General features: G+C 44.3%; 1 protein-coding gene across 1 annotated transcript; it reads right to left on the bottom strand.

Moving 5' to 3' along the window:
* Positions 1-208: 208 nt before the first annotated feature.
* Positions 209-17725, bottom strand: LOC146343752 (uncharacterized). The gene is made up of 5 exons (XM_084860234.1): positions 17458-17725; positions 7572-7713; positions 5837-5882; positions 3814-3900; positions 209-862 (listed from the first exon to the last, which is right to left on the bottom strand). The coding sequence occupies exons 1-5, from the start codon at positions 17656-17658 to the stop codon at positions 769-771; spliced, it is 570 nt and encodes a 189-aa protein (XP_084716360.1). The 5' UTR covers positions 17659-17725; the 3' UTR covers positions 209-768.
* Positions 17726-25961: the final 8236 nt, after the last annotated feature.

Here is a 25961-nt window from a genome sequence, read left to right as displayed (position 1 = left end):
AGCTGCTATAAAATGGCAGCTCTTTGTAACTGGAATCTACTATATGCCTCAGCCCTTGTGATCCTGTTCCTATTCCAAGGCGCTCTTGGGAAATGCAAAGCTTCTCTAGCAACATCCATCCAGAGCATCCTTGTAAAAGGCCTCCTTGCTGTACAGTAAATAATGTTACTGAGTAGTCATGCCAAATATATGAGACAGAGCACAGACTGAAATGTCTCATGAAACAAGCATTTATTACCCACAGAAATTACATATATCTAGGACTAGGAATTGTGCCTTCTGTTCAATATAATTATTCCCTTGGTAGCTTGAAAATGGGGATACTTGCAACCATGGAGGCAGCCTCTGTTCAATGTAATTAGTTTCTCCTGAAATGTGTATTGTGAAAGTGCAGCTGTTAAGCCATAGTGAATGCTAAATGAAGGTAATTTCCATTATAGATTGCATGGTAAAGATACGCCATGTTTACTTCTGTCACAGCCAACTATTGCAATGCATAAATAACTTCTATTGCTCAAACAGTAGTCTTAAATCCTAAGCCAATGAGGAGGTCTGTCTTTAATACCCATGTTTGGTACATCATGTTGTCGTGAATGGAGATATGGCTGGATATAATTGTGTTCCTTCCTGCACCATATGGTAAATCATGCCAATTAACTCTAAGTATAAGGCAGAAATAGTGTTTCCAAACCCAAGTAACAGAAATACAGCAAAACAAAAGCAAGCAAATATACTTGGAAGCCATGCCCCCTCCATAGCCCTGGTCTCTCAAGGTAGGTGTCTGTTCCTGATGTTCTCCAGGAGATTCTGGGCTTCTTGGAGCCCATGACCAGCAGCCACATCCAGGAGTTTTTCCACATCCCTGGAAGATATGCAACCATCATCAGATGCATAGGCAGAAAAAAATGAGAACACATGGCAGGCGGAAAGGGCACTTTCATCTTTACATACCTTCTTTACTATCCATACTTTTGTAATGGCATCCATCCATGTGTCATCTGTGCACAGTTAACTCTGAATACTGGAACCAACTACTGGCTTATTCCTTCCCCATTCGCTTATCAAGCTGCTCCCCTCACATCTCCTGATTATACTGAACTACAGTATTTTGAGATGTATCATTTCACATTCAGAGAAAAAGGGCAGTAGTGTGAATCATCAAGAGATGGGTAACTACTTGACATTTTTAGCATCTTTATCCATGAGGCGTAGCGCCACATTGCACAGTGTTACATATATATTCAATTTTAGCTAAATTTATTTATTAATAATATTTATATACCACTTCTCATTTGAATAAATCCAGAAGCGATTTTTAAGCATACACCTTTAAAGATATGTAAAGTGTGAATGGGACAAGTATGTGTTTGCAAAATGCATCATACAGGGCCAGCCCTACTGTTAGGCAGAATGAGGAGGTCACCTCGGCAGCAGATGCTGGGAGCGGGGAGCCCCAAGATGTTGGAGGACTGAGCTCTCTTAAGTAGCCTCCTGACCTCAGGTGCAGTAAAACGATGCTGTCCTGTTACCAGTGTTGAAGTGAGATTCCTTTGCCAGTCCAGTCAGCTTAGGTACATGGAATTGGGGTGAGGGTGCCATCTTGTAATGTCTTGGGCTAGGCCTGGCATCATATGTGACTGGCTGCCACTCCATGTTGTCAGGGCTGGCCCAAGACATTTTGCTGCCTGAGGAAAAGGATAAGACGGCACTCTGTCCTCCATTTCACATACAGAAGCTGACTGGACTGCCAACTGAATCTTTCTTAAATACTGGTGATGGGATAGTATCCTCCATCAGGCGTTTAGGGAGTGCAGGTCAGGCCATGGTAGCATGCACATTTCTGTCTTCCAACAGAGGGGCATGGCTGGTAGGCTCAGAAGAAACAGCCAGATGGCTGCCACTGCTGCCCCCTAGCATCTGCCACCTGAGGCAGTCGCCTTACTCTGCCTAATAGTAGGGCCAGCCCTGCATGTTGTGTACACACTCAGGTGGCAAACCAAGGTCTGCCTGTACTTAAGGGGTCAAAACTGACTTTGAGCCTCTCATGCTATTAAGTAAAACATCTGTTCATTGTTGATGCAGAAGTGAAGCATTAAGAGGTGCAAGTGAGCATTCTAGAGAATGTAAGTTTTACACTGGTATTACAAGCCAAGTGGAGAAGGACTGCAGTAAGCCCCATGTGAATACATCTTTGCAACATGGGCAAGGCAGGGGAAAGGTGCTTGTATTGCTTTCCCAAATTCTGTAAACCCCTTTAAGCCACAGCAGGCCCTGGGACAGCTGGTAGAAACCTGATCACAAGCAACATCCATAGCTCAGGGAACAGGGGAGAGCAAAACAATATCATTCCCCGGTGGTGCCCAAAGAAGTAACTTCTTGGCAGTTCGTAGAACTTTTGCAGCTTTTGCTTCCCATGCTCTCCACATTTTTAAATGGCCACACTTGGATGATCAAACCTTGGTTCAGAATGCTGGAGAATTCTCCCCCTCCCCCCAAGGAATGTGCAGCAAAATGCTCCCCTCTCCAACTTCGCCTTTTGGGGAGGCCATTTTCTCTCAGTCCTAAGCAGGCCATGTATTAGAGCAGGAGTGAGGAACCTCTTTCAGCCCAAGGGCCAAATTCAATTTTGGGGGCCACATTCCAGTAGTGGGTGGGGCCTAAGGGAAAGGGGGTGGAGCTAAAATACAAAAGATATTGTAGCTTAAAGCTCTTACTGCCAGTAAGAGTACTTCAGGGGAGGCATTTCAGCCTTTTAGGTTGGGGTGGGGTGCGAACTGCACCAAAGCCAGGAAACCACCAAATGACTGGTGGCTGGCGAAAGCGGTGAGCCGGTGGGGGCCATGGAAAGGGGACGTGACCATCTGGGGTACCTTGGTGGACCAGCTTGGAACCCTAAGAAGGCCAGATTTGGTCCCTGAGCCTGAAGTTCCCCACTCCTGTGTCAGAGAAACACTGAGACCATTTCTCATTTATCACATTTGAACCCCATTCTTCTTTGAAGCATCTCAAGGCAGTGCACATATGGGGTTATCACAACATAACCTCACAATAACCTTACTAATTGGCTTCCAGTGAGCCAGTGCAGTTCACAGCTCAGCAGGAAGTTGACATTCTGGTCCAGCTCCACTACTCTAGACTAGGGCTGCACACTGCTTCAGCCCAAAGCCTGAAGTCCGAGCCAAAGAAAGGCACTTCAGGCCTGTCCGTGCTGCTTCTGAGGCGAGGCAGAGAGGGGGCACAAAGCAGCACAAAGAAGGTCGGGTTGCTCTGAAGCACTTCGGTGGCACTTCAGAGCAATCCAGAAGCTCAGCTGCGCTGCCGCTGCCTCCCAGCCCCCAGCTCTTTACCTCGGCCCTCAGGATGTACGCCAGCAGCGGTCTTCCTGTTCCAAGGAGTCACCATTAAAAAAAATAATAAATGGTGACTCCCTAGAACAGGAAGATGGCCTCTGGCATGCATCCCGATAGCCCAGGACCTGGCAGCGGCAGTGGTGGCAATGCTGACTCCCTGGAACAGGAAGATGGCTGCCGGCGTGCATCCCAAGGGCCCAGGTAAGGAGCTGAGGGCTTGCGTGGGGGGGGGGAGCAAAGCAGGATTCAGCCATCTGAATCCTGCTTCAGCTCTGGAAGCTGAAGTGGGTCAGGGGGGCCCTGTAGTAGCCTGAAGCGAATCAGTCCCACCTCGGAAGCCCTGAAGTGGCCTCCAGCATGGATCATGTTGCTGCACATCCCTACTCTAGACCTTACACCATACTTTGGCTATCTGTTTCTGACAGGAGAGCTACCATAGGAGCAGAAAGAAGGAAACATTTACCCTTCTTCAAGCATAGCTGTCATATTCTTCAGTTTTCCCACAGCTAAGTTGAAAGAGGAGTGCGGGTGGCCTTTCTCTGCTGCTTGTCTGAAAGAGAGAAAGAAGATGAAAGAAAAGCCCTGTGCAGACCTTCTACAGTCCCCCAAATCAAGGCAAGCAGGGGATGAGCATGTTAGCTCTCTCCACATACACCGCACCACCACCCCATCATCCTCAAAGTCTTAGAAGGTGACCATCTGCAGCAGGGAAGACTACCCCACTTGCCTAAAAAGAGGATACCAATTTGCATAAAATTTCCATAAGCTACTTTATATGTCTAGATGCAAATTTAGAAATACAAGATGCTGCCACAGTCCTCTATTTGAAGGCATCCTCTGCTTGAGGATGCAAGACCATTTTAAAGAGAAAGACCCACAAGAAGGGAGAGCAGCAGGGACCTTAAAGTTGCCCATCATTCATTAGCACTTCAGCAGCAGATGGGACAAGCACACAAGGTCACCTGGTCACAGCTTTCCTCGCTATAGTGAGATGTATCATATTTTTACTGAAATTATAGTCATTATTTTTAACAGTGGAGTCTGGTGGAGCTATCCAAGGTGCTGAACCTTATCCCCACAAATAGGTTCAGCTCCTTTAAAGTTCTGGCTGGTTTGGACCGAAACCCAGAATGGATTCACAGCCCCATGAAGTTGATTAGCATGTGCAGTTTTTATTAAAATCTGTTTCCCCTTTTGTCCTTTTGGGGGGAGGGGTTGCCGATGCGTAAGTGGTCTTCCTACATGAAGCTCATTGGAATGACCACCAAGAGTCAGTCTAATCTACCTCACAGGGTTATTGAGAAGATAAAATGGGAGGTGTAGAAACTTGTTCACATCCTTTGCTTTTTGGAGGAAGGGTGGGATAAAAATATAATTGATAATAAAATAACCAGATCTGGACTGAAACTCAGAAAGGGGGCCTGTCCTCCCTAAAATTTAGGGTGTAAGTGGTGCCCCTATACGTGCCTCATAGCTAGATCCCCATGCCAGTATGAGATTAATTAAGCACAGAATTAAACATCCAGAAACCCTGAGCCATCTGGGCCTCCGATCCTCTCTCCAGATGGCAGCAGCTAGAATAAATTATTCTAATCAGATACTTTTGCATAAAGATGGTTAATACATACACATTCAGTGTGTCTGTCTGTAGTCCTTAGCCATCCCAGATGAGTGGGACTTGCCTAGTTGTGGGGTTTAGAAGAGGGAGGGTGATCAAGGAAGAGGAAATTTCAGGAGGTGCAGCCATTTGTTATCCCTTCTCCACAAGGTGTGCTTGCCAAAATTACCCCCTATACACAGAACTGTGAAAGATACAGGAGCCATGTCTTCCTCTACATTTAGTCACCCCTGTGGAGAAGTTGTTTGTTGTTGGCATTGGTGCAGTCAAATAATTTTAAACTGTGGACCAAATGATCTTCCAGCTCCCCTCCTTCTTTAGATGGTGATGTGTATTACTTCACTCAGCCATGCTGCCTTTGGGGACCCTGGACATCTGCTCCAAAGTCCTTCCCTGAATGCACCTCTAGGTTGGACTAGAGTGCTTGGATCACTCTGGGTGCCCTTTTAATGAACAGGAGGGGTTTGCAAAGTAACAGGGAACTGTTAGTTTACTCTTCCTCAGTACCGGCCCAAGATATTTTGCTGCCTGAGGCAGAGCAACAAATTGTGCACCCACTCACCTACCAAGGTTCATAGTACCCAAAACCATTTTGGTATGTGAGGCAGAACATCCCATGAGCACCTCTCCCCATCCCTGGCAGTAGAAATACAATAATAACAAAGTAAATAGCTAACAATTTGCTGCCCTTTTTTATGACACCCAAAATCTGCTGCCTGAGGCAACTGCCTCACTCTGCCTAATGGTAGAGCCGACCCTGCTCTTCCTCTTACTGTTCCAAGAGCTCTCCAAATAAATATTGGGGATTGCTGGGGGGTGGGAGATATTAATAGATTGCCAATCAAATTAACATTTGCCCACTTCTCACCTGAACCACTGCATGGCTTTCTCTTCATTCTTTTCCACACCAGCTCCTAGCAATGAGACAAAGTCACAATCAAATAAGGTTGCCAACTGTTTACTGCCCCTTGCTCCTGTGTCTTTAACAGCAGCTTGATTTAGAGACCTTAGCGGATGGTGATGTGCATCTCCATGCTGTGAAAATCTTCACCAGCTGATTTCTGAAGACCAAGCCACTCTTAAAAGAACAGGTAAGACATCTTTTTCTGATCCTTTGGCAACTTCCACACTACAGACATATTAGAGGAACAGAAGAACAGCCTGCCCACTGTGGGCCTAAATATCTGCTCTGGGGAATTGGCCTGCAGTGCTACCTACTTGCAATGCTGTTAAAATATTGTGGTGCGTGATTATGTGTAGGCACAGTAGTTCAGAGCTCCATAGGTTAGTTGTCAAGCACTTGCTTTGCATGCAGAATGCTCCAGGTTCAATTCCTATCTCTGTTTTAAAAGAATTCTGTGTTGCAGGGCTGGGAAAGATCTTAGAGAGCCACCATTAGTTGGAGTAGATAGTATGGTCTGGTGCTGTACGGTATATGTTCTTATATGAACTCCTATATGTTCATATAAGGCAAGGATGGGGGACCTCCAGCCCATGGGCTAAATCTGGCCTGCAGAGGTTCCCCATCTGGCTCGTGGAGGATTGGTTCCCATCTGTGGGCCCCTCTCCCTCCACAAGATCCACCCTCTGGCCTGGAGTCTACTGGGGGCTTGGAAAGGTAGCAGGGAGAGGAATCCTGTTCTAATCACTGACCTGTGATCAGAAATAACAAAGGGATTCCAACTGGGAGTGGAAGTGGCTCACTTGGGCAGCACTTGCTGGAGTTCCAGCATGTGCTGGCTGAGTTCCTTCCCTTCATGCGCCACTTGCTGCCCCAATTGGGACAGAGAGTGACATACGAAGGAGGCACCTGACTCAGCAGCCACTTGGAGAAGCAGTTCCTCCAGGTGCCAGCTGAATCCCTTTCTCCATGCAGAGAGAGGCACAGAGCTCCGTGCCTGTCTCTGCATGGAGAAAGAAACAATGGGCAAGGTGGGGCAGATGATGTAAGTGGAGGGGTGGGGCTTTGGGGGCAGGGTCCCACCCTCTTGACATCATCTGGCCCACCTGATTGGTCCTGGGGGCAATCTGGCTCCTGAGCCAAAACAGGTTCTCCCCCCGCCCCCGGATATGTGAGGAGCACACATTCACCCCACCCCATGCATTTGATATAAATCTTCATGTCTGGAAGATTTATAAACCTTGGATTACTGAAGGCTCCAAGTGAATTCAAGAAATTGCAGTTAAGACTTCCTTTGGGGCATCCAAAGCGGTAACTGTCACAGGCTATTGTTCCATTCACTCATTTCCCCTCCGCATGTACTCCAAATATGTGGAGGGGGGACCGGGATGAACCCACTGACTCCTCTACCCAATGTTTTGTGTTCAGTTTAATGTGTGAAAGGGGGCTGTGCACATACAGATGCTCCATGTAACCAGGAACCCCAGATGATTTTAACGAATGACTTTCAACATTCTAGTCCTCTAGGAATGTACTTAGATGTAAAAAGAGCGTACAGTTCAATCACATCTGGATCCATGTGAACAGGATTGGATCCCGCACAGATGTCCTTTGCACAAATTCAGAGGCTATGATCCTGCGCACGGCCAGGCTGCTTAAAGGGCACTGACATCAACTGATCACAGCCGAAGTTAGATGTTACCTTTCAGGTATCTCTGTCCCACAATGTGCTGGGCGTTGGGGTACCCAAGGTGAGCATACATATGGGCCACATGGAAATGGAAGTTCTCATAACACAGCATGATGTAAAGTAGAAGAAAGATGGAGCCAATGATAGCCAGCAACTGGAAAGGAAGAAGAAAAGAAATGAGGTAGTTAGTCCTTGTGATTTTTTTAGACCAATAACCCCTCTACCATTTTTTAATCATACACAGTGCTGACTCCAGGTTGAGACACCCTCAATGGGCCCTGACCCTTGGTACATCTACCTTCTAACTGCCATTAACACTAACGGCTCTTGCTGCTCCTCCTCTTTCTCATCACCGCTACCACCTGCTTGCTTGACTGGCAAGGAGCCAAGGAGCAAGCAGGCAGCGGCATCTCCTGCTCCTCCTTCTCACCACCACCGTTGTCTGGGCCAGAACAAGAGGCAGGTGAACAAACAGGGTGTAAGGGTGAAGATGAGGAGCAATTGCAAGGGGCTCTTGTTAGTGTGCTCCTGCTCAGGTGTGGGGCTTCTGCAGGTGCTCAGCCATGTCTACCCTTGATGCTGGCCCTGATCATGCACATCCATTTCTCTCCTTGTCCTTCTGTCTTGTGGTCTTCCCCCTCTCAGTCTTTATTCTACCCTGTCTCCCCTGCCCTCTTTCGCCTTCTCCTTAAAAAGTATAGATTCCATGAATGTGGAAAGACACCACAGAAAAGCCCTCTCGATAGTCATCTTCTGGCAAGGGCACTCTGAGACTCTCTGAAGCAGATCTTAGGGCAGCTTTATATAGAATAAGACAGCCCTTTGACGTCTCCCTAGTTTCAAGCCATTTAGGGGTTTAGAGATTGAGACCAGCACCCTGACACACTGGGAGCAATTGTAGATCTATATCAGCATCTGGATCAATCTACTTCGATCAATCCATGGTCCCAATGCACTACCTAGATGCGCTCCTTATGCAGAGAGGAATGAGGTTTTCATCCTGTGAGCCACTCTTTGTTGCATATGACCAGAGCTTCACTGGGCCTCCTGAACTGATCACAAGAAAGCAATCTAATGATATTCCTCTCAGTCAGGGCTGGGGAACCTGTAGCCCTCCAGATGTTGTTGGACTACAGTTCCCATCATCCCTGATCAGTGACCATGCTGGCTGGGGCTTATGGATTTGGAGTGCAACAACACTCCAACACTGGCTGCCCACTAGTTACTATAGGTTTGATTGGCTTTAGTTTGGGGGATGGACATCTCAGATTGGGTTATTGCCAATAACCCAACCTTTTCTCTATGTGATAAATCAATGGTGAGCCCTGACATGTTTTGTAAAGGCCATTAATGGACCAGCTTATCAGCAAATTTGCAGGCAGTGGCAAACAATTTATTCAAAGCAAACAGCATGGCACTGAAGAAATCTCCACCTTCCACAATGGATTCAAATGTCCATCAAACAGCCTCTCACTAAATAAAGCCCACTAAGCCTTGTTAAGCATGAAAAACTGTGCTTTTATCATACTACGCATGGCCATTTTCAATGGGAAGTCATTAGAAAGGGAAATGGATCACTCTGACCTAAGCAATTGGTGCCACCTTGAATGAGGCTTTAGAAAAACAGAACGTTTGGAATTATAATTATTGTTGATTCTCTCCTTAAAGTTGTTTGATATCTTTAAATACATTCATTCTGGATGAAGTTCAAAGATAGCTATTATCATTTTATCACCTGTATTACAGGGCCAAGGGGATAGTAATTGAAAAATAAATAAATATTTATATTTATATTTATATAAAATAATGTGATGGGATTGAGGTTGGTCTGAATAACCTTGCTTCGGCTCCCTTCCAGCTCTAGTGATTCTTGACTCTTACCATTTCTGTGAGTAGAGCAATCAGTGTGGGTTGCTGTGAGGCAAGATCTTTGATCTCCTGACAAAAGATTGTTGATAGCCCATAATATTATGTGGGTGACATGTCTCAATGGGTGCTAAGTTGGCCCAAGAAGGCTTAGATAGGTGATGAGCAGAGATGATGTTGTGTATGCCAGGGGTTGTTTCGGTTCAATCTTAGTGTGTTTTGGACCTCTTCAGCTCCTGTAGTTTGCATGCTGCAGTAGCTCGTGGGAGGAGTTTTGCCAGATGTCACCATAAAGGACAATTGTGTTTGCAAGGGCTGCTTGATCTCCACATGTTTTTTTCCTGCTACCCCAACATTAAACTTGTGTGGTGACAAAGGCTGGATTCTGCTGATTGCTGAAGAAATGGTAGGCAGTGTGAATCCACACCCAATTACTACTGGTAAATTGTCTGAATAAAACCTCCACCATGGAAGCTGAGCAAGCCCTGTGCTTAAAATGGCTGCTCTGGAGCATATTAAAGAATTTGATTTCAGTCAGCCCACTTCCTGGGAGCATTTCTATATGAGGCTTTTATTGTGCAATCATGATTGCTCACTCATGGTAGTTTCTTTAGGTCCTTTAGACAACAATGTCATCCTCCAGGGCATCTTTGCAACCATTATCGCAGGTTTTTTTCATAACAAGGGAAATCTGGATTTTTTCTCAATCCCTCTATAGAAGCCTCATGTAGATGCGCAATTCCGCTATACCACAGTGCCATCTAGTGGTAGTATAATAAACATATAGAAAGGCAGAGGGGAGAAAAAACCCGAAAAAGGCACATGCAAAGGAGCCAATCTTAATCCTGCAAAGAATCCGGAAGCAGAAGCCCAGGTTAACCCAGGTGTGGGTTAAAAGCCTCATATAGAAATGCCCTGGAATTCATTTTCTGAGACCCTTTCATTTTATTTTGACGCAAACAAGATAGAGGGCCCTGAGCTGTTGTCCTGACAGTCTGTGAGACCCAGACTCAATAATAAGATTACTGACTGCACCTGCTTCATCTGAGAGTAAGACATTTTATGAAATTGTGGGAGTACTGAAGGCACAATTTTCACTCACACCATCAGTCATTGTTCAGAGGTTTATATTTCACAAATGAAATCAACCATCTGGTGAGGGAATTGCTGCTTCTACTACAGAGCTGCATCATTTCCCTCAATGCTGCAAATTGGGGGATTTCCTAAATGACATGTTGCGGGATTGTCTTGCTTGTGGAGTTCATGATCAAGCACTCCAGTGCCACCTCCTAGCTGAGCCAAATTTGACATTTAATATTGCCCGAGAAAAAGCTCTAGCCAATGAGACTGCATCACTATATGTCACAGAAAGTAAGAGAACTGGCTGTAATACAAATGCTGTCCACAGCAAAGTAGGCAGACAGATCTTGGCAAGAGGGCTGGCAGAACACAGAAATTGCACCCCACACAATATCTGCTGATAAATCAAGGCATTCCAAGCCCCACTCAGGCTGTGGAGGGTTACATCAATGCTCTCTTTGCAAAATCATTTTATTTTATTTTATTAGGTAAACAAGTACAGGTTATAGCCAAAGTACCGACAACAAGCAACCAAACAATACAATGCAAAATACTGACAAAAGTTAAAATTCAATATACAATATACAAATATTTAGTGCCTTACAAGAATATGTAAATGCAGATACTGCATTTCTTAGACAAAACAATTATCCTCTTGAGCTATTCTGAGTTGAGCTGCTTTCACTACAAATCTAGCTGTGTTAAACGTAACAAACTTGGATGTACATGACAACAAATACATAATTTTATCCCTATCATTAAGGTTGGCTACAGGTGCTAAACTTCTCATTAAATATTTATCTCTTGGAGTTTTATATAACTTGCAGTGTAACATGTAGTGTATAGTATCCTCAACCACATAACTACCACAAATACAGAAACACTGTTCCCTACTCATGTTCTCATATCTCGCTTCTCTAAAGTTAGTTTTCATTGTCTGAAAGCACAGAGCTGTAAAGGCTCTGCAAAGAAAGGGTGACATGATCTCAGACAGATTTTTTTTCTTCTCCATGATATGTTTTTAGGGAAGGGAAACTAGAAGAGAATCTAGATATCCTAATTGCTCCAAAGTCCAACCTACCATAATATTCCTGTGTCTGTTGTTTAATAAATTTCTTTGCAAATTCAGGGATGCTGAGTGCAGATTTTGCAAGAAGGGCCACCATTCAAAATCCATCAGTATGACATCAAAGAAGTGTAATAGGGACCCACATCATCCAGCAACATGTGGTCTTAACTGTCCACATGGCAGTGAAGCCAAGTAGTTGTATCACATTCAGAATGTCCATGGCAAGAAACCTCAGAATTCTGCAATGTTTGCAGGAGACTCAAACAGTAAATGCCTGTAAGTGCAAGATGGAAATTGACTCTGGTTCTAGGGTATCAATAATCAAGAAAGTTAAATTCCATCATATTTTCTTTCAGAAGCGATTGCCAAAGCTGGTGAGACCACCATGCATTCTTCATTATTACAATGATCATATGGTTGATCTTTGTGGATGCTGTGATGTGAATGTGCAGCATGGCTCTTTCAAAGGGAAACTTCCACTTGTCATTGCAAAGGGGCAGCACAAAAAACTCTTAGGAAAGAACTGGTTCACCCCACTAGGTTCAGAGCATTCATGCCATTAGCACAGGCTAACTACATGAAGTTGTCAATAGATTTCCCAATGTGTTTTCTGATGAACTGGGAGCCTACAAAGTGTCATTCTAGCTGGATCCAACCACAGCATCAATTCACATGAAAGCCAGAAAAGTGCCTTATGACCTGCAGGGCAAAACTGAGGAAGAGCTTGATCATCTCATCAAACAAGGAGTCCTTCAACCAGTTACACATACCCTGTGGGCAACACCAATTGTGCCAGTTCTAAAGCTGAAAGGTAAGATGAGACTTTGTGGAGGCTGGTGGCTCCGATTTCAATGGGATTGTGAATCCATTCTGGGTTTTATTCAGAACCAGTCTGGACTCTAAAGGAGCTATCCAAGGTGCTGAACACTATCCCCAAAATAGGTTCAGCACCTTGTATAGGTCCTTTAGAGTTCTGGCTGATTCTGACTGAAACCCAGAATGCATTCACAGCCCCACTGAAATCAGAGCCACCAGCCTTCACTGAGTGTACTGTGAACAAGGCACTGAAGAAGTATCCATATCCAGTACCTGCGATCAATCAACTGCTTGCTGTTCTTGCTGAGTGAAAAGTCTTTGCAAAATGTGACCTTGCCGAAGCATATCAACTGTTCATTGTTGCTGATGCTCCTGCAGATGCCCAAACCATCATCACTGAATACAGATCCCAGGTTATGATGCACCACCTCCACTGGAAGTTTTGATTTTAGAAACCCTTCCAGATCCACCTCTTCAGACTGACCAAATAGCAAGATTAACTTATCTCGATCCCATAATGGTCTGTGTCTTAAACTGGGTATGGAGGGGGTGGCCAGTTGAGAAACTGCCCCAGGAATTCAAGCCAGTTGCAAGCCATCAACATGAGCTCTCTGCTCATACAGAATGTCTTTTTTGGGGAAACTGTGTTGTCATTCCAGAAGGCAGTTGTCAAATCATCTTGCCTACACTCCATGCAGCACATCTGGGAATTATACACATGAAGGCATTGGCTAGAAGCTATGTCTGGTGGCTTGGAATTGACTCTGAGATTGAAAAGACTGTCAATGAGTGCAGCACATGCTAGGCTGCTTGGGCATCAACATTCCAATGGGAAGTGACCAAGAAGCCTTGAACAAGAATCCATATTGATTTTGTGGGGCCGTTCCAGGGGAAGAACTTTTTGATTCTGGTAGACTCCTACTCAAAATGGCTTGAAATGCTCTTGTTGTTTATTCGGTCAGTCGCTTCCGACTCTTTGTGACTTCATGGACCAGCCCACGCCAAAGCTTCCTGTCGGCCGTTGCTACCCCCAGCTCCCCCAAAGTCGAGTCCATCACCTCCAGAATATCATCCATCCACCTTGCCCTTGGTCAGCCCCTTGGTCAGCCCCTTTTGCCTTCCACTTTCCCTAGCATCAGCATCTTCTCCAGGGTATCCTGTCTTCTCATTATGTGGCCAAAGTACTTCAGTTTTGCCTTTAATATCATTCCCTCAGGTGAGCAGTCTGGCTTTATTTCCTGGAGTATGGACTGGTTTGATCTTCTTGCAGTCCAAGGCACTCTCAGAATTTTCCTCCAGCACCACAGTTCAAAAGCATCTATCTTCCTTCGCTCAGCCTTCCTTATGGTCCAGCTCTCACAGCCATAGGTTACTACGGGGAATACCATTGCTTTAACTATGCGGACCTTTGTTGTCAGTGTTCAATGCTCTTAGTCCCATCATAAATATCTGCCACGACAATCAGAGCCCTGCACCAATTATTTGCAACACATGGATTGCCAGGCACAATATATATCTACCAAGTTTAAGGAATTTGTGGACAGAAACCTTATCTGAGCTGTCACCATTGCACCTCTTCATCCTCAAGGAAATGATCAAGCTGAACGGATGGTGCACACAACAAAAGATGCCCTGAAGTGGATTGTTGGAGAAGACTGGCCAACAAGACTACCCAGGTTCCTCATCGCTCAACATGTTACTCCATGTTCAACAACAGGAGTCAGTCCTGCTGAGCTAGTAATGAGCCAACTTCTCAAGACGTGCCTTGACCATCTCCTTCTGAACTTAGCTGAAGACTTGCCAAACAAGAACATACTGTGGATGCTGCTCTGTCAGCACCTACTCTAAGTTCATTGTACCTCAAGAACTGGTTTTTGCTAGAAACTATGTCTCTGGCCCAAGATGGGTTCCTGCCACTATTACTGAAGTCACTGGGCCTGTGTCATACAAGGTCCAGAGTACAGATGAGCCAGTGTGGTATTGTCATGTTGATCAACTGAGAAGGTGTTCCTCTCAGAGTGGCTTGACAACAGCAGAACCATCAGAAGCATCTGCTCTAGAGCGATCTGGAGTTGATGTTTCTCCTACATCTCCTGTGGACTTACCAGAGCCACTAAGTGAAGGAAGCAATAATTCTGTCTTTCCTACAACAGCTGCCAAAATGGAGTCAGCTGCAATTTCTACACCCATTAGTAAAACCCAGAAATAGCTCTGCAAATGAGTTCCACCCTGTTGGTTTAAAAACTGTTAGTTAATGGGGGAGAAGTGTAATGTATGCCTGGAGGTGCTGTGGTTCAGTGTTAGTGTTTTTTGGATTTCTTGAGCTCCTGTAGTTTGCATGCTGCAGTAGCTCATGGGACAACTTTTGCCAGATTTGTTATGTAGCGATAAAGGATGATTGTGTTTGCAAGGCCTGCTGAATTTATACATGTTTTTTTCTTACTACCCCAACACAACAGATGACTTATCTTTATTCCCCCCACTAGACAAGCAGAGGGGTGAAGCCAGATCTGTGTGTAGACAGGAAACCAAAGGAGAAGCCTGTAGTTTTGGAGTGAGACTGGAAAAGACAGACAGCGAGCAGAGTCGCTCTCTACAAGAATCCTACGGCACTGGTGTCCTCCCACTAGAAACCTAATGGAGGAGCAGTATCTGTAGGGGTACTGTGAGCCTCCTTTATGCTCAATTTGTATATATCCGTACTAATAAAAGGGGATGTGTCTCTGTGTGTGTGCCTGTCTGTCCTTCCGTCTGTGTCATAGCATCGAGACTGTAAGGCCCAGATACCTGAAATTTGGCATGTGTACTAAAGGGACACCTCTGAATTATTTTGTTTTGAAATGCATTAATTAACTTAAATATGTCCACATAGGGTTGAAGCCGGCAGTAACATCTTCAGCCACATGGGGTAGACTTCCCTAAGGAGCACATAGCTTTGTAGGCCACACAGTCTGAAGGCAGGGGAGATTAGTAGGCCAAAGAACAGCTCTGCCTGCTGTGGGCAGACAGCCCCCCCCCCCCGCTGCCAGGGAATGAGGTAGAGTGATCCCTCCCTCAGGAAGTTATAGGGGTACACCATGGCAGGGGCTTGCCTAGAGGTGCCAGCAGGCATGGCTTCATTCAGATAGGGCAGGCACAATGTGTCCAATTCTTACAACTTCGTACATTCGTTTGAAGCCTTTAATGGATCTAAAGTAGGACACATGGCCACCCTAATGCATTTATAGAGTAATCGGAAGAGGGCACATCCCTGCTCCAAGTGTGTGCGTGTTTAATTGTAATTGTATGTTCATGTTTTTGTAATATTGTAAGCTGCTTTGTGAGGGCACTGTGCCCTGAAAGGAGTTTTTGAGAGAGAGAGGGAGGGATGGGATGGATAGATAGATAGATAGATAGATAGATAGATAGATAGATAGAATAAAGAAATAAATGAACAAACAGGACAGGTGAAATAAAGGTGGGATGAATAGGAAAGATGTGTTCAGTTATACAGACTTAGGGCATTTCTACATGAGGCTTTTATCCCACACTTTTTCTGGATTCTTTGCAGGATTAAGATCGGCTTCTTTACACATGCTTTTTTCCAGATGTTTTCTTTCTCAGCCTTTCTATATTTCATTATACAGCCACTACATGGCACTGTAGTATAGCAGAATTGTGCAATTACATGAGACACTCATTCCACCATTTGTAAATAATACCAGACTTTCCTCATTAGGAAAAAAAAAACATGATAATGGTTGCAAATGGGAGAGGCCCTGGAGGATGCTGACATCATGTAAAGGAGCCTCAAACTACCATGAGTGAGCAATCATGAGCACACAATAAAAGCCTCATGCTGAAAGGCTCTTAGGCTCAGTTTCAGTAGGGGATGAGGACTGTGCCAAAAGTTTCACAGAAAAGCTGGGTTCTGAGGAAGGATTTTAAAAGACTACACAATATCCACCCAGTGGGAAAAAATGGTGCCATCTATCCCCATTGTTCTCTTATTAAAGTTGCAGGGTTCTGTGTGATATGTGTGCATTTGCCTTCATGGCCTCCACACTACATGTATCTGTGCTGCGCTGCAAAGCCAGCTGCTACCCCTGCGTGGTGCCTTAGTGCAGAGGCACATACAATGCTGCACACACATGTACACCGACAGCATCAATGGCATCAATTTTAGCAAAAGAATAACATTCTCTCTCAGCCAGTAAAATTCTGGTTGGGTAGCCACCCTATCATTTAGAAGGCTTGAAAAGTGCTTTCAAATGGAACCAATGGGTTAGACTTTAAAAGTCAGGCCAGGGGGAGAAAAATTCATGTTTAATTACACAGTACAATATAAAAGTTTGTCAAAGTTACAGGAAGGATATCTCACAAGGACTACTAGGGTTTCCAGCTGCCTAGAACTGGCCCACTCTCATGCCTTTAATAACAGGTGCAGAAATCAGCAGGTGAAGCTCTTCACAGCATGCGCAGAGATAAATATTTCCCCTTCTAATTCCAGACTGTTAACAGCGCAGATACAGGGACCAACAAAAAAACTAGAATCAATACCCTAACAAAAGGAAATGCTATGCGGTGTAACAGCTGTACCAACATATACGCATAATGCCTCTGTTACTATCATCCTATATATTAACAGCAAACTCATTCTCAAAGTGTGGATCCTTCTTTAGCCAATACAACACCATTCATGCACAAGAGGTATCAGCAAGCTTGGGGGAAACCCCAAGGTTTGCAGAAGTACCAAAAAATCTTTAGGGAAACTCCCTTCCCCCCTTAAAACTGTGTGTGTGGTGAGATAGAACCCTCAGGACCGAACATACTCAGTGGATGTGAAATGCTGACTTACTCAGGGGGGGGGGACATGGGTGCAAGATGGAATGGAATATCCTGGAAGAGGACATAGCTCCTGAATCTTTTGTATGCACTTTTTGATACCCAAATGCTGCCACAGTCATGACATAATAAATAACAACAAGAAGAAGAGCAGCAGCAATTTGCTTCAGGTGCCTTTGGGCAGAGAGATGAGATGACCCATAAAATAAACACCCACTCCAAATCCCAGCTCTGGTCACTCACCTCCCATTTACTCCACTCCGAAGGAGAGGGTTTCTTGTTCTTAATACTCAGGGGAAGATTAGCCTCCCAGACCTGCTTAGGACCTGCCTGACTCCTTCCTGCCTGTTTCCGCTGTGCCATCACAGATTTCATGTTCTTCTTTGCTCTTGCATGCTTCTTGCTAGCCAGCTTTTTACTCCAGCGAAGCACAGCCTGCCTCATCCCTCTCCTCCAGCTCCTATTCACAGTTCATATCCAGTCCCAAATCTTTTCTTCTGTTGGCAGTATTTGAAATTGCGTCTACCTCTAATTTATATGGGTAGTGAGAAGGAAGATGTATTGCTCATGAAAGCACAAAGGAAAGAAAGAGCTTTTCTTCTCTATAGGTTCATTACTTTCCCCCACCCCCACCCCAAACAAGGCTTCTATGCTTTGACTGTGTGATAGACAGAAATTCAACAGGTTCAGCTTTCCCAAACATATACATGAAATGATGGGGGCAGTAACTCAGCAGTCCTGCCAGGGGGGGAAAGAGACAACTTTACCTCTAGAGAACTTCTAAATAGTCCACATTTTTAAAGCAAATGCTTAACATGGGAAGTTTCTCAACTTCACTCTGAATTTGTTCAGTCAACACATGCCTATTAGCTATGAACATTTTTTAAAATGTCTTTTTAACCCTTATACATTTTCAGTTTATTCCCTAGCGTCCAGGCCTAGTTTATAATTTTGGATATCTTGCTAGCAATTAATCTGTTGCTAAGCAAATAGGAGCAAAACTATATTAAATTCAGTGCATTATAAGCCAAAGCAACTATCCTTATCAGTGGAGGAAGAGACAGATGTGCACCATTTTAAATAGATTTACAGTTTTCCATCTACCAATGTAAAAGCAAATTCTTAAATTGAACTTTTTTTTAATGGCAACCTAGCTATGCCATTTTGGTAAGTCTTTGTGTATAAAAGCAAAAGGCTTCTAATTACATTGTTACATACACATTAAGCGTGACATACAAGTATTAATTATTATATATACTTTTCAGGAACTTGGGCATTCTTTTTTTAAAAGGTAGTACAGGAGTTTTAAGACCATAGCTCCTTGTGTCCGTTATTAAAACTCCAAAGGGCTAGATGTTCTACAGTCCACCATGAAGACAATGAAATCACCATTTATTATTACATTTATATTTTTATTATTACATTTATATCCTGCCTTTATTCATCTTGCAAGGAACCCAAGGCAGCTTATATAGTCCTCCTCTTCTCCATTTTATCCTCACAACAACCTTGTAAGGTAGGCTAGACTGAGAGTCAACAACTGGCCCAAAAGTCACCCAGTGAGCATCATGGCCGAGTGGGGACTAGAACTCAGATCTCCCAAGTCCCAGTCCAACACTCTAACGACTACATCACAATGGCTCTCAGATTTCTGGACTCAGGACCCACCTTGATTTTTAAAACTCTTTTTTTATTTTTTGCTATACTTATGTACACATCTACAATACTTATCTACTGATCTGTCTAAAAACCATTCTGCCTCTTTTTTTACTTCGTTGCCTTTTTCGATTCGATCTAGAGGGCAAGATTAGATCTTACACAGGCTTAAGTTACAGGAAGATAGATTTTGGTTGAGCATTAAAGGAAAAACCTTGACTGTGGGAGCAGTTTAACAATGGAACCACTTACCTAGAAGGTGGGCAGGCTGTCCCACTCTGGGCCTTTTGTTGAGGATGCTCTAGCTCTGGATTTCCTACATCAAGCAGGGATCTGGACTAGATAGCCTGCAAGGCTCCTCCAACTCTGACCATCTTCCTCCTCTTCTCTTCAAAAGATGGTCAGGCTGCCACAGGTACAACCATCTTACATAAGGCTGTGAACCTCTCTATTTATCATTTCAATCTTCCTCCATGGTGTTCAGGGAAATACATACTTTTAAGAACATAAGAAGAAGAGCCATGCTGGATCAGACCAAGGGCCCATCTAGCCCAGCATTCTGTTCACACAGTGGCCAACCAGCTGCCCATGGGAATCCCACAAGCAGGACATGAGGGCAACAGCATCCTCCCGCCCATGTTCCCGAGCAGCTGATGTGCATAGACATACTGCCTCTGCTACTGGAGGTAGCACATAGCCATCAGGACTAGTAGCTATTGATAGACTTCTCCTCCAGGAATTTGTCTAGCCCCTTTTTAAAACTATCCAAATTGGTGGCCATCACTACATCTTGTGGAAGTGACTTCCATAGTTTAGCTATGCGCTATGTAAAGAAGTACTTCCTTTTATCTGTCTTGAATCTCCCACAAGTCAGCCTCATGGGATGACCCCTTTGGGTTCTAGAATTAGGAGAGAAGGAGAAAAATGTCTCCCTACACATTTTCTCCACAACAAGCATAGTTTTGTGCACCTCTATCATGTCCCTTCTTATTCATCATTTATCCAAGCTATACAATCCCAGCTGTTGTAACCTTTCCTCACAGGGGAATTGCCCCAGCCCCTTGATCATTTTTCTCTCCCACTGCCCCCATTTCATTTTCTCATGACCACCCTATGTGGTTGGTTAGGCTGAAAGTGACTGGCCCAAAGCCACGGAGTTTCAGGGCTGAGTGGAGATTTGAACCCAGGTCTCCTGTGTTTCCAGTCCAGCCTTCCCCAATCTGGTGCCCTCCAGATGTTGATGGACTACAGTTCCCATCATCTTTGACCAGAATGGCCAATAGGAGTTGTAGTCCAACACATCTGGAGGGCACTAGGCTGGGGAAACCTAGGCTAGGAAGACTAGTCCAACACTAACCCAGGAGTGGGAAACCTGTGATCCTCCATATGCTTTTGAACTCTATCTCCCATCAGCCCAGCCAGCAGGGCCAATGGATGGGGTGATGGGAGTGGTAGTCCAACCACATCTGCAGGGCCACAGGTTCCTCACCCTTGCCCTAACCATGACACAGTGTCACAGAGGAGGGGGATTCAGATCTAGAACGCAACCTAAGTGGGTAACCTTTTCTCCACAAGCCATTTTCCCAATTAAAATCACTCTTCCCATTTAGCATTTTAGCTTTCTGGTCTTTTAGCTTTGCTTTTTTAAATCTGTATTTTAAATCTCTGCATTGCTGCTAGGTTTTATTCTGGTTGTATTGTTATATTGTGGTTTTAATGCTTTTTTATTTTGTATTGTTTTATGGTGTGCTTTTTGGTTTTAATTTTTGTGAACCACCCAGAGAGCTTCAGCTGTTGGGCGGTATAGAAATGAAATAAATACATACATACATACATACATACATACATAAAATTCCCATCCCCACCCCCTAACCCCTACTATTTAGCCCAACTGGAAAACACACAGGGCTTCTTCACACAGAGCTTTTATCCTGCTATTGAGATTTCTCATTCATGGAAGTTTGCAGGCCCTTTAGATGACGTTGTCAACCTCCAGGGTGTCTCCTGCACTAAATTACTTTTATTCTGTTTTTACATAGATTGGAGATAATGAGTTATCAAATTACCCCACTTGTGATCCGCTTGAGTTCCCTCCATGAAAAAGGAAAAGCCACAAGAAGAGGAGCGAGATCAATGAAACATATGGAAGGGGGAGGAGGAGGGGGAAAGGGGGAGGGGAAAAGGAAGCGCGTGTAAAGGGAGCCCGTCGTGATCCTGCCTTTAAAACGAAAGCAGAAAGCCCTGTTTTAAATGCAGGATTTTAGGCTGGTGTAGAGAAGCTCCCAGGCAAAGCTGTTGTTCCCCCCGCAAAAATTTCCCCAGTCAGGGTACCCCATATTCATGGAGTGGGGTGATGATAATTTTCATCAGTGACATAGGTGGAGGGTTAAAGGCCTCTTCCACCCATGCCACAGAGAGATCTGCATCGGGGCCCTCATAGCTGCTATTTGGGGATAAATTAAAGAGAAGGAGATGCATTCATGCTACTCTGCTGTTATCTGAAGTTCAGCCCTTTAATGGTCTATTTTTTTTTTAGGAGCTTTATGTGTTAAATTGACAGCACAAGAGTGCACACTCAGGAGCTCTTAGTAGTTAAGGCAAAAATCGGTGGAGGCTGGTGGCTCCAATATCAGTGTGGCGATGAATCCATTCCAGGTTTCAGTCAGAACTCTAAAGGATCTATCCAAGGTGGTTGGATAGCTCCTTTAGAGTTCTGACTGGTTCTTACTGAAACATGGAGCAGAATCACCACCCCACTGACACTGGAGCCACCAGCCTCCACTGGCAAAAGTAATCTGTACTACTGAGTGATCTTGAGCATCAATGGACACTTGCTTAAGAACATCAGAAGTCCTGGCAGAGCTGGGTCAAATTGCTCCTAGTCTAGCATTCTGTCAAGAATCCTAGCAACCACAAGGAAGTATCAGGACGATCCACCAGAAATTGGCAGGTGAAGTTGTAGTCCTGAAGTAGGCAGATTTCAGACTTCTCAGATCGACTTTGTTTTTTCCTAGAACACTGACATCCACCAATCAGACCCAGGAGTGAAAGACATGTGCTTAGAAATAAAGAACAGGGTACCTCTGAGCATATTCTGAACCTAGGGATTTCTTTTCAGTACTAAAACTGAACTGAACTCACAGTCTTTTCACACAGAAGTCCTGGTTACTCCAACCTTTCTTCTTTTGCAGCAGCCTAATTTAGATAGAAAAAGTCATTTTGCTGTTGCTATTGTTAAACAACTGGCAGTCTAAAAACCATACCAATATACTGCAAATCACTCAGTGAGCGGTCTGCCAATAGATCCTGATCTATCTTCTGCCCATCCCTGCTTTGGTCTACCAGTTTCTGCCCACCACTAATCTAGTGACAGTGTTAACTTAGAATTCAATTGATCAAGATCTCTCTATACTATGCTGCCATCATGTGGCCATAACTGTGTTTAATACTAAAAATTTCCAGATGGTTTGGCAAGAAATAGTTCATTTTAGCTAATTTCTCCCCAGAGATAAGCTCAATAAGACAAGACCACCTGGAAAGTTCTATGCCCCAATCGAGATCAGAGAAAACAGGCTCCCACAGCCTTCTCATTTGCTGATCAGGAACTGCAGATGAAAATCAGACATGCATCCAGCTGTTAATATCATCTCTCCAGTACTATGCAGTACTTTCATTTAGATGCACATTTGGGTGTATATTTGAACACACATCGCTGTCCACGTTCTGAAGCAGCTAGTCACACATAAGTGTGTACAACCAGAGCTGGATCAGAGGCTCTAGAACTGAGCACCAGCATGAGTTGTAAAGTGCAGCATCTCTGAAGAACTAGAATCATTATACTCTGTGTCTGTCAGGGCCATTTTTTAAAAAAATAAGGAGAGGGAGGGAAAGTTAACAGGATGGCTCATGGGATGCCTGGAGAACTCAGCAAGTGGAAAGTGAGCTATATGTTTTGAGAAAAGTTAGCCATATCTCTGCATTTATTATTTAAGATTGTTTGTTTTTATCCATTTCCAGAGGGGTAGCCATGGTGGTCTGTTGCAGCAAAAACAACAAAGAGTCCTGTGTCACCTTAAAGACTAACATATTTATTCTGGCATAAGCTTTCATGGTCATTGCCCACTTCCATCTGATGAAGTATGGAATAGGGAGGGGAGGGAAGAAGAGAAATGTTAGTTGCATGCTTTACAACTGAAATGATACACATGGCTGTCTAAGGAGGAGGGAACAAAATCATTACATCTGGGATCTAAAATTGCCTAGCTGCACCACTGTAAATGTGCACACAGGACTGGGGCTACACCTCATTTTCACCAGTGAGCTCCAAGTATTTTCTCTCAGAACTGCTGAGGTAAACACTCTCAAACACTGCATACAACAACTGTATGGAAATCCTTTATTTCTTACATTTATATCCTGCCTTCCCTCCAAAGAGCCTAAGGCAACGTACATGATCTTCATCCTCTCCATCTTATCCTCTGCACAAACCTGTGAGGTAGGTTAGGCTGGGAATCAGTGACTGGCCCAAATTCAGCCAGTGAGTTTCATAGCCGAGTGGGGACTAGAACCCGGGTCTCCCAAGTCCCAGTCCAACACTCTAGCCACCACACCTCACTGGCTACAAAAAAGATGGCCACAGTACTTTTGGCTTTTAGGATGATTTTTTTTCTGAAAAAAGTATGGTTTTGTGAAACAATGGATAAGGTGGCTTTAAAAGTTTGGTATGGTTGATATTTTCTTCTTACGTATTTAACTAACTTGCAGTGCAGTTCTATGCATGTTTAGACAAAACGAAGTTGTACAACTCCAAGCATTCTTAGTATTTTCTTAGTAATGAATAGGTTTTTATTAAGCTTCCTTAAGAGAAAGACCTTGAAATGGCCAAGTCATGCCATTCATGGCTACCGAAAGGTAGCCATTCCATCATTTTCATCCAATCAGTTTGAATGAGCTTTGTCTATACTTGTACAGTCTCAGATGACAGACTCCCTGCAGCTCAGCTGAACTAAGAGGTCTGTGAGGGTCTAATTTGAGGGTACTTGATGGAGCCATGTTACTGAAGCTAAGGAGGTCTGGGACTAATCAGTGCCTGGATGGGATGCCACCTAGGGACCCATCTGTCAAGGACCATGATGAAAGAAAGGTGGGCTACAAATATATTAAATAAAACATTTTGATATGCATCTACCTGAGCTGGTAGTTCATGTGCAATTGTTGTTTTAGTTTTAGCATCCCCTGTCCTAAAAGTTCTGGAAAGGTTATATTTCTAAGTATTTTAGTACTGCTTCAGAGATGGAGGCTCTTAACCTAAAGTCCATTGAGTTCCACAATCAATTAATAGGTTCTTCTGCTGGAGAATTGTTGAGAACAATAACACAAAGAAAAGAAAATGAGCGCTAGGCTGTAACTGAAAGTTTGCAAGAATTGAATTACAAGGCCTGGGACTGGGAGAGCTTAGTCACTTATTAGCCAAGCAGCATTGTGATACAATGAATTTAATCCAGACCATATGACAGAAAAGAGAGTAAGAAAGAATAGGCTGCATTAGTGTGCATATTTCAGAAATGCACACAGGTGCTATAATAGTTAACAACAGAGGAATGGATTCTGGGCCAAAACAGAGTGTAATAAACAGATCAGAGTGTGTGCGCGAATGCGTGTGTGTAAAATGTTCTAGGATGTGCCCACCATCTCCACATACACTGGCCTATTTCCATGTAGTGTTAGCACACCAGTGTCATGCTTGCCTGATGCACATGGTAAATGACTGTGAATGGTTCTTTCTCAGACTTTGCTATTCTCCTATACCAGCCTTCCCCAACCTGGTGCCCTCCAGATGTGTTGGACTGCAAACCCCATAATGCTCAGCTAGCACGGCCAATACTGACTGCAGGAGGGTTAAGGGTAGGATGGGGAGCCATGCCAGTAAATGCAACAAACTTAAATGAATTTCATGTGGGGTGGCAAGATACAACAGGTTGGCATGATGTGATTTCTTTTGGGGTGGGGTGGGGCATGGGGTGACTGTTGGTCAGCACATTCAGGATTCCCAAGAATACTGTTATTATTGAGGGATGTTAACATTTGGGTGCACTTTTGAAAACTGTTCAGGGCTGGCCCTACCATTTGGCAGAGTGAGGTGGTTGTTTAGGCAGCTGATTTGGGGTGTCATGAAAGGGCAGCAAATTATGAGTTCTTTATTTTTACTATATTTTTACTGCCTGAGAAAGGCGCCTGTTGGATTTTCCACCTTTGGTGCCAAAATAATTTGACCAGCCTTAGGGTTAGTGCCATTTGCTGCTCTGCCTCAGGCAGCAAAAGGTCCTGGGCCAGCCCTAGTTGGCTGCTCCTTCTGGAGACCATATCTGAGCCACCATGAGGAGAAGGCTGCAATCCTGTGCTGTTAAACTCAGTGGGACTTACTCCTGACATGCATAGCATTGTCTAGTCTGAACCTAAAGTTGAAGCTCAATGCCAGATGTACATTGGGGGTCGGGGGGGGGGATTAGTCCACTAAAGGCTTTGAGAAAAACAGAGGGAGGAGGGAACAGAAACAGAAGATAAGTGGACAGAACAAAGGTGGTGATCAGAACTGCCTGAGAGCTGTGAGTCAGACATACTAGTCTGTTGTACAGCCAGTTGCTGGCAGTTTACACTTTCTGATCAGAAGGCAACAAAGCATTCCATTGCACCCACTCCTTAACTTCTAGAGATTGGTACTGGGGCTCAAGTCTGTTTGGAGAGCCCCCAATCCAGGTGTTGGCAGAAGGTAGATCTCAATCCCTGAGTAGATCTCTGGGTCATTTGTAATAGATCCACAAGTATTTCTGACTCCCAAGTCTTTTAACGATAGTAGTAACAAAAGACCTGAATTTTAAGTGTGCCCTCTCTTCCCCAGTCACGATTTTGCATCTGGATCCTGTTGCTGGATCTTAGTGTGTGTGTGTGTGTGTGTGTGTGTGTGTGTGTATATATATATATAGTAGAGCCCACAAGCCTGAAGTCCTGCCACCCCCACCGAATCTACATCCTGTTCCCACAAACGAAAAGCACTCTACAAATGCTCAGAGGCTTGCTGTCATTCCAAGTCT

This window comes from Heloderma suspectum, chromosome 5, assembly GCF_057233095.1.
Source record: "Heloderma suspectum isolate Gila_16-S chromosome 5, 16-S_ref, whole genome shotgun sequence".
Taxonomy (NCBI): Eukaryota; Metazoa; Chordata; class Lepidosauria; order Squamata; family Helodermatidae; genus Heloderma; species Heloderma suspectum.
Note: the sequence above shows the minus strand (reverse complement) of the source record. Positions and strands in the feature narration are given on the sequence as shown.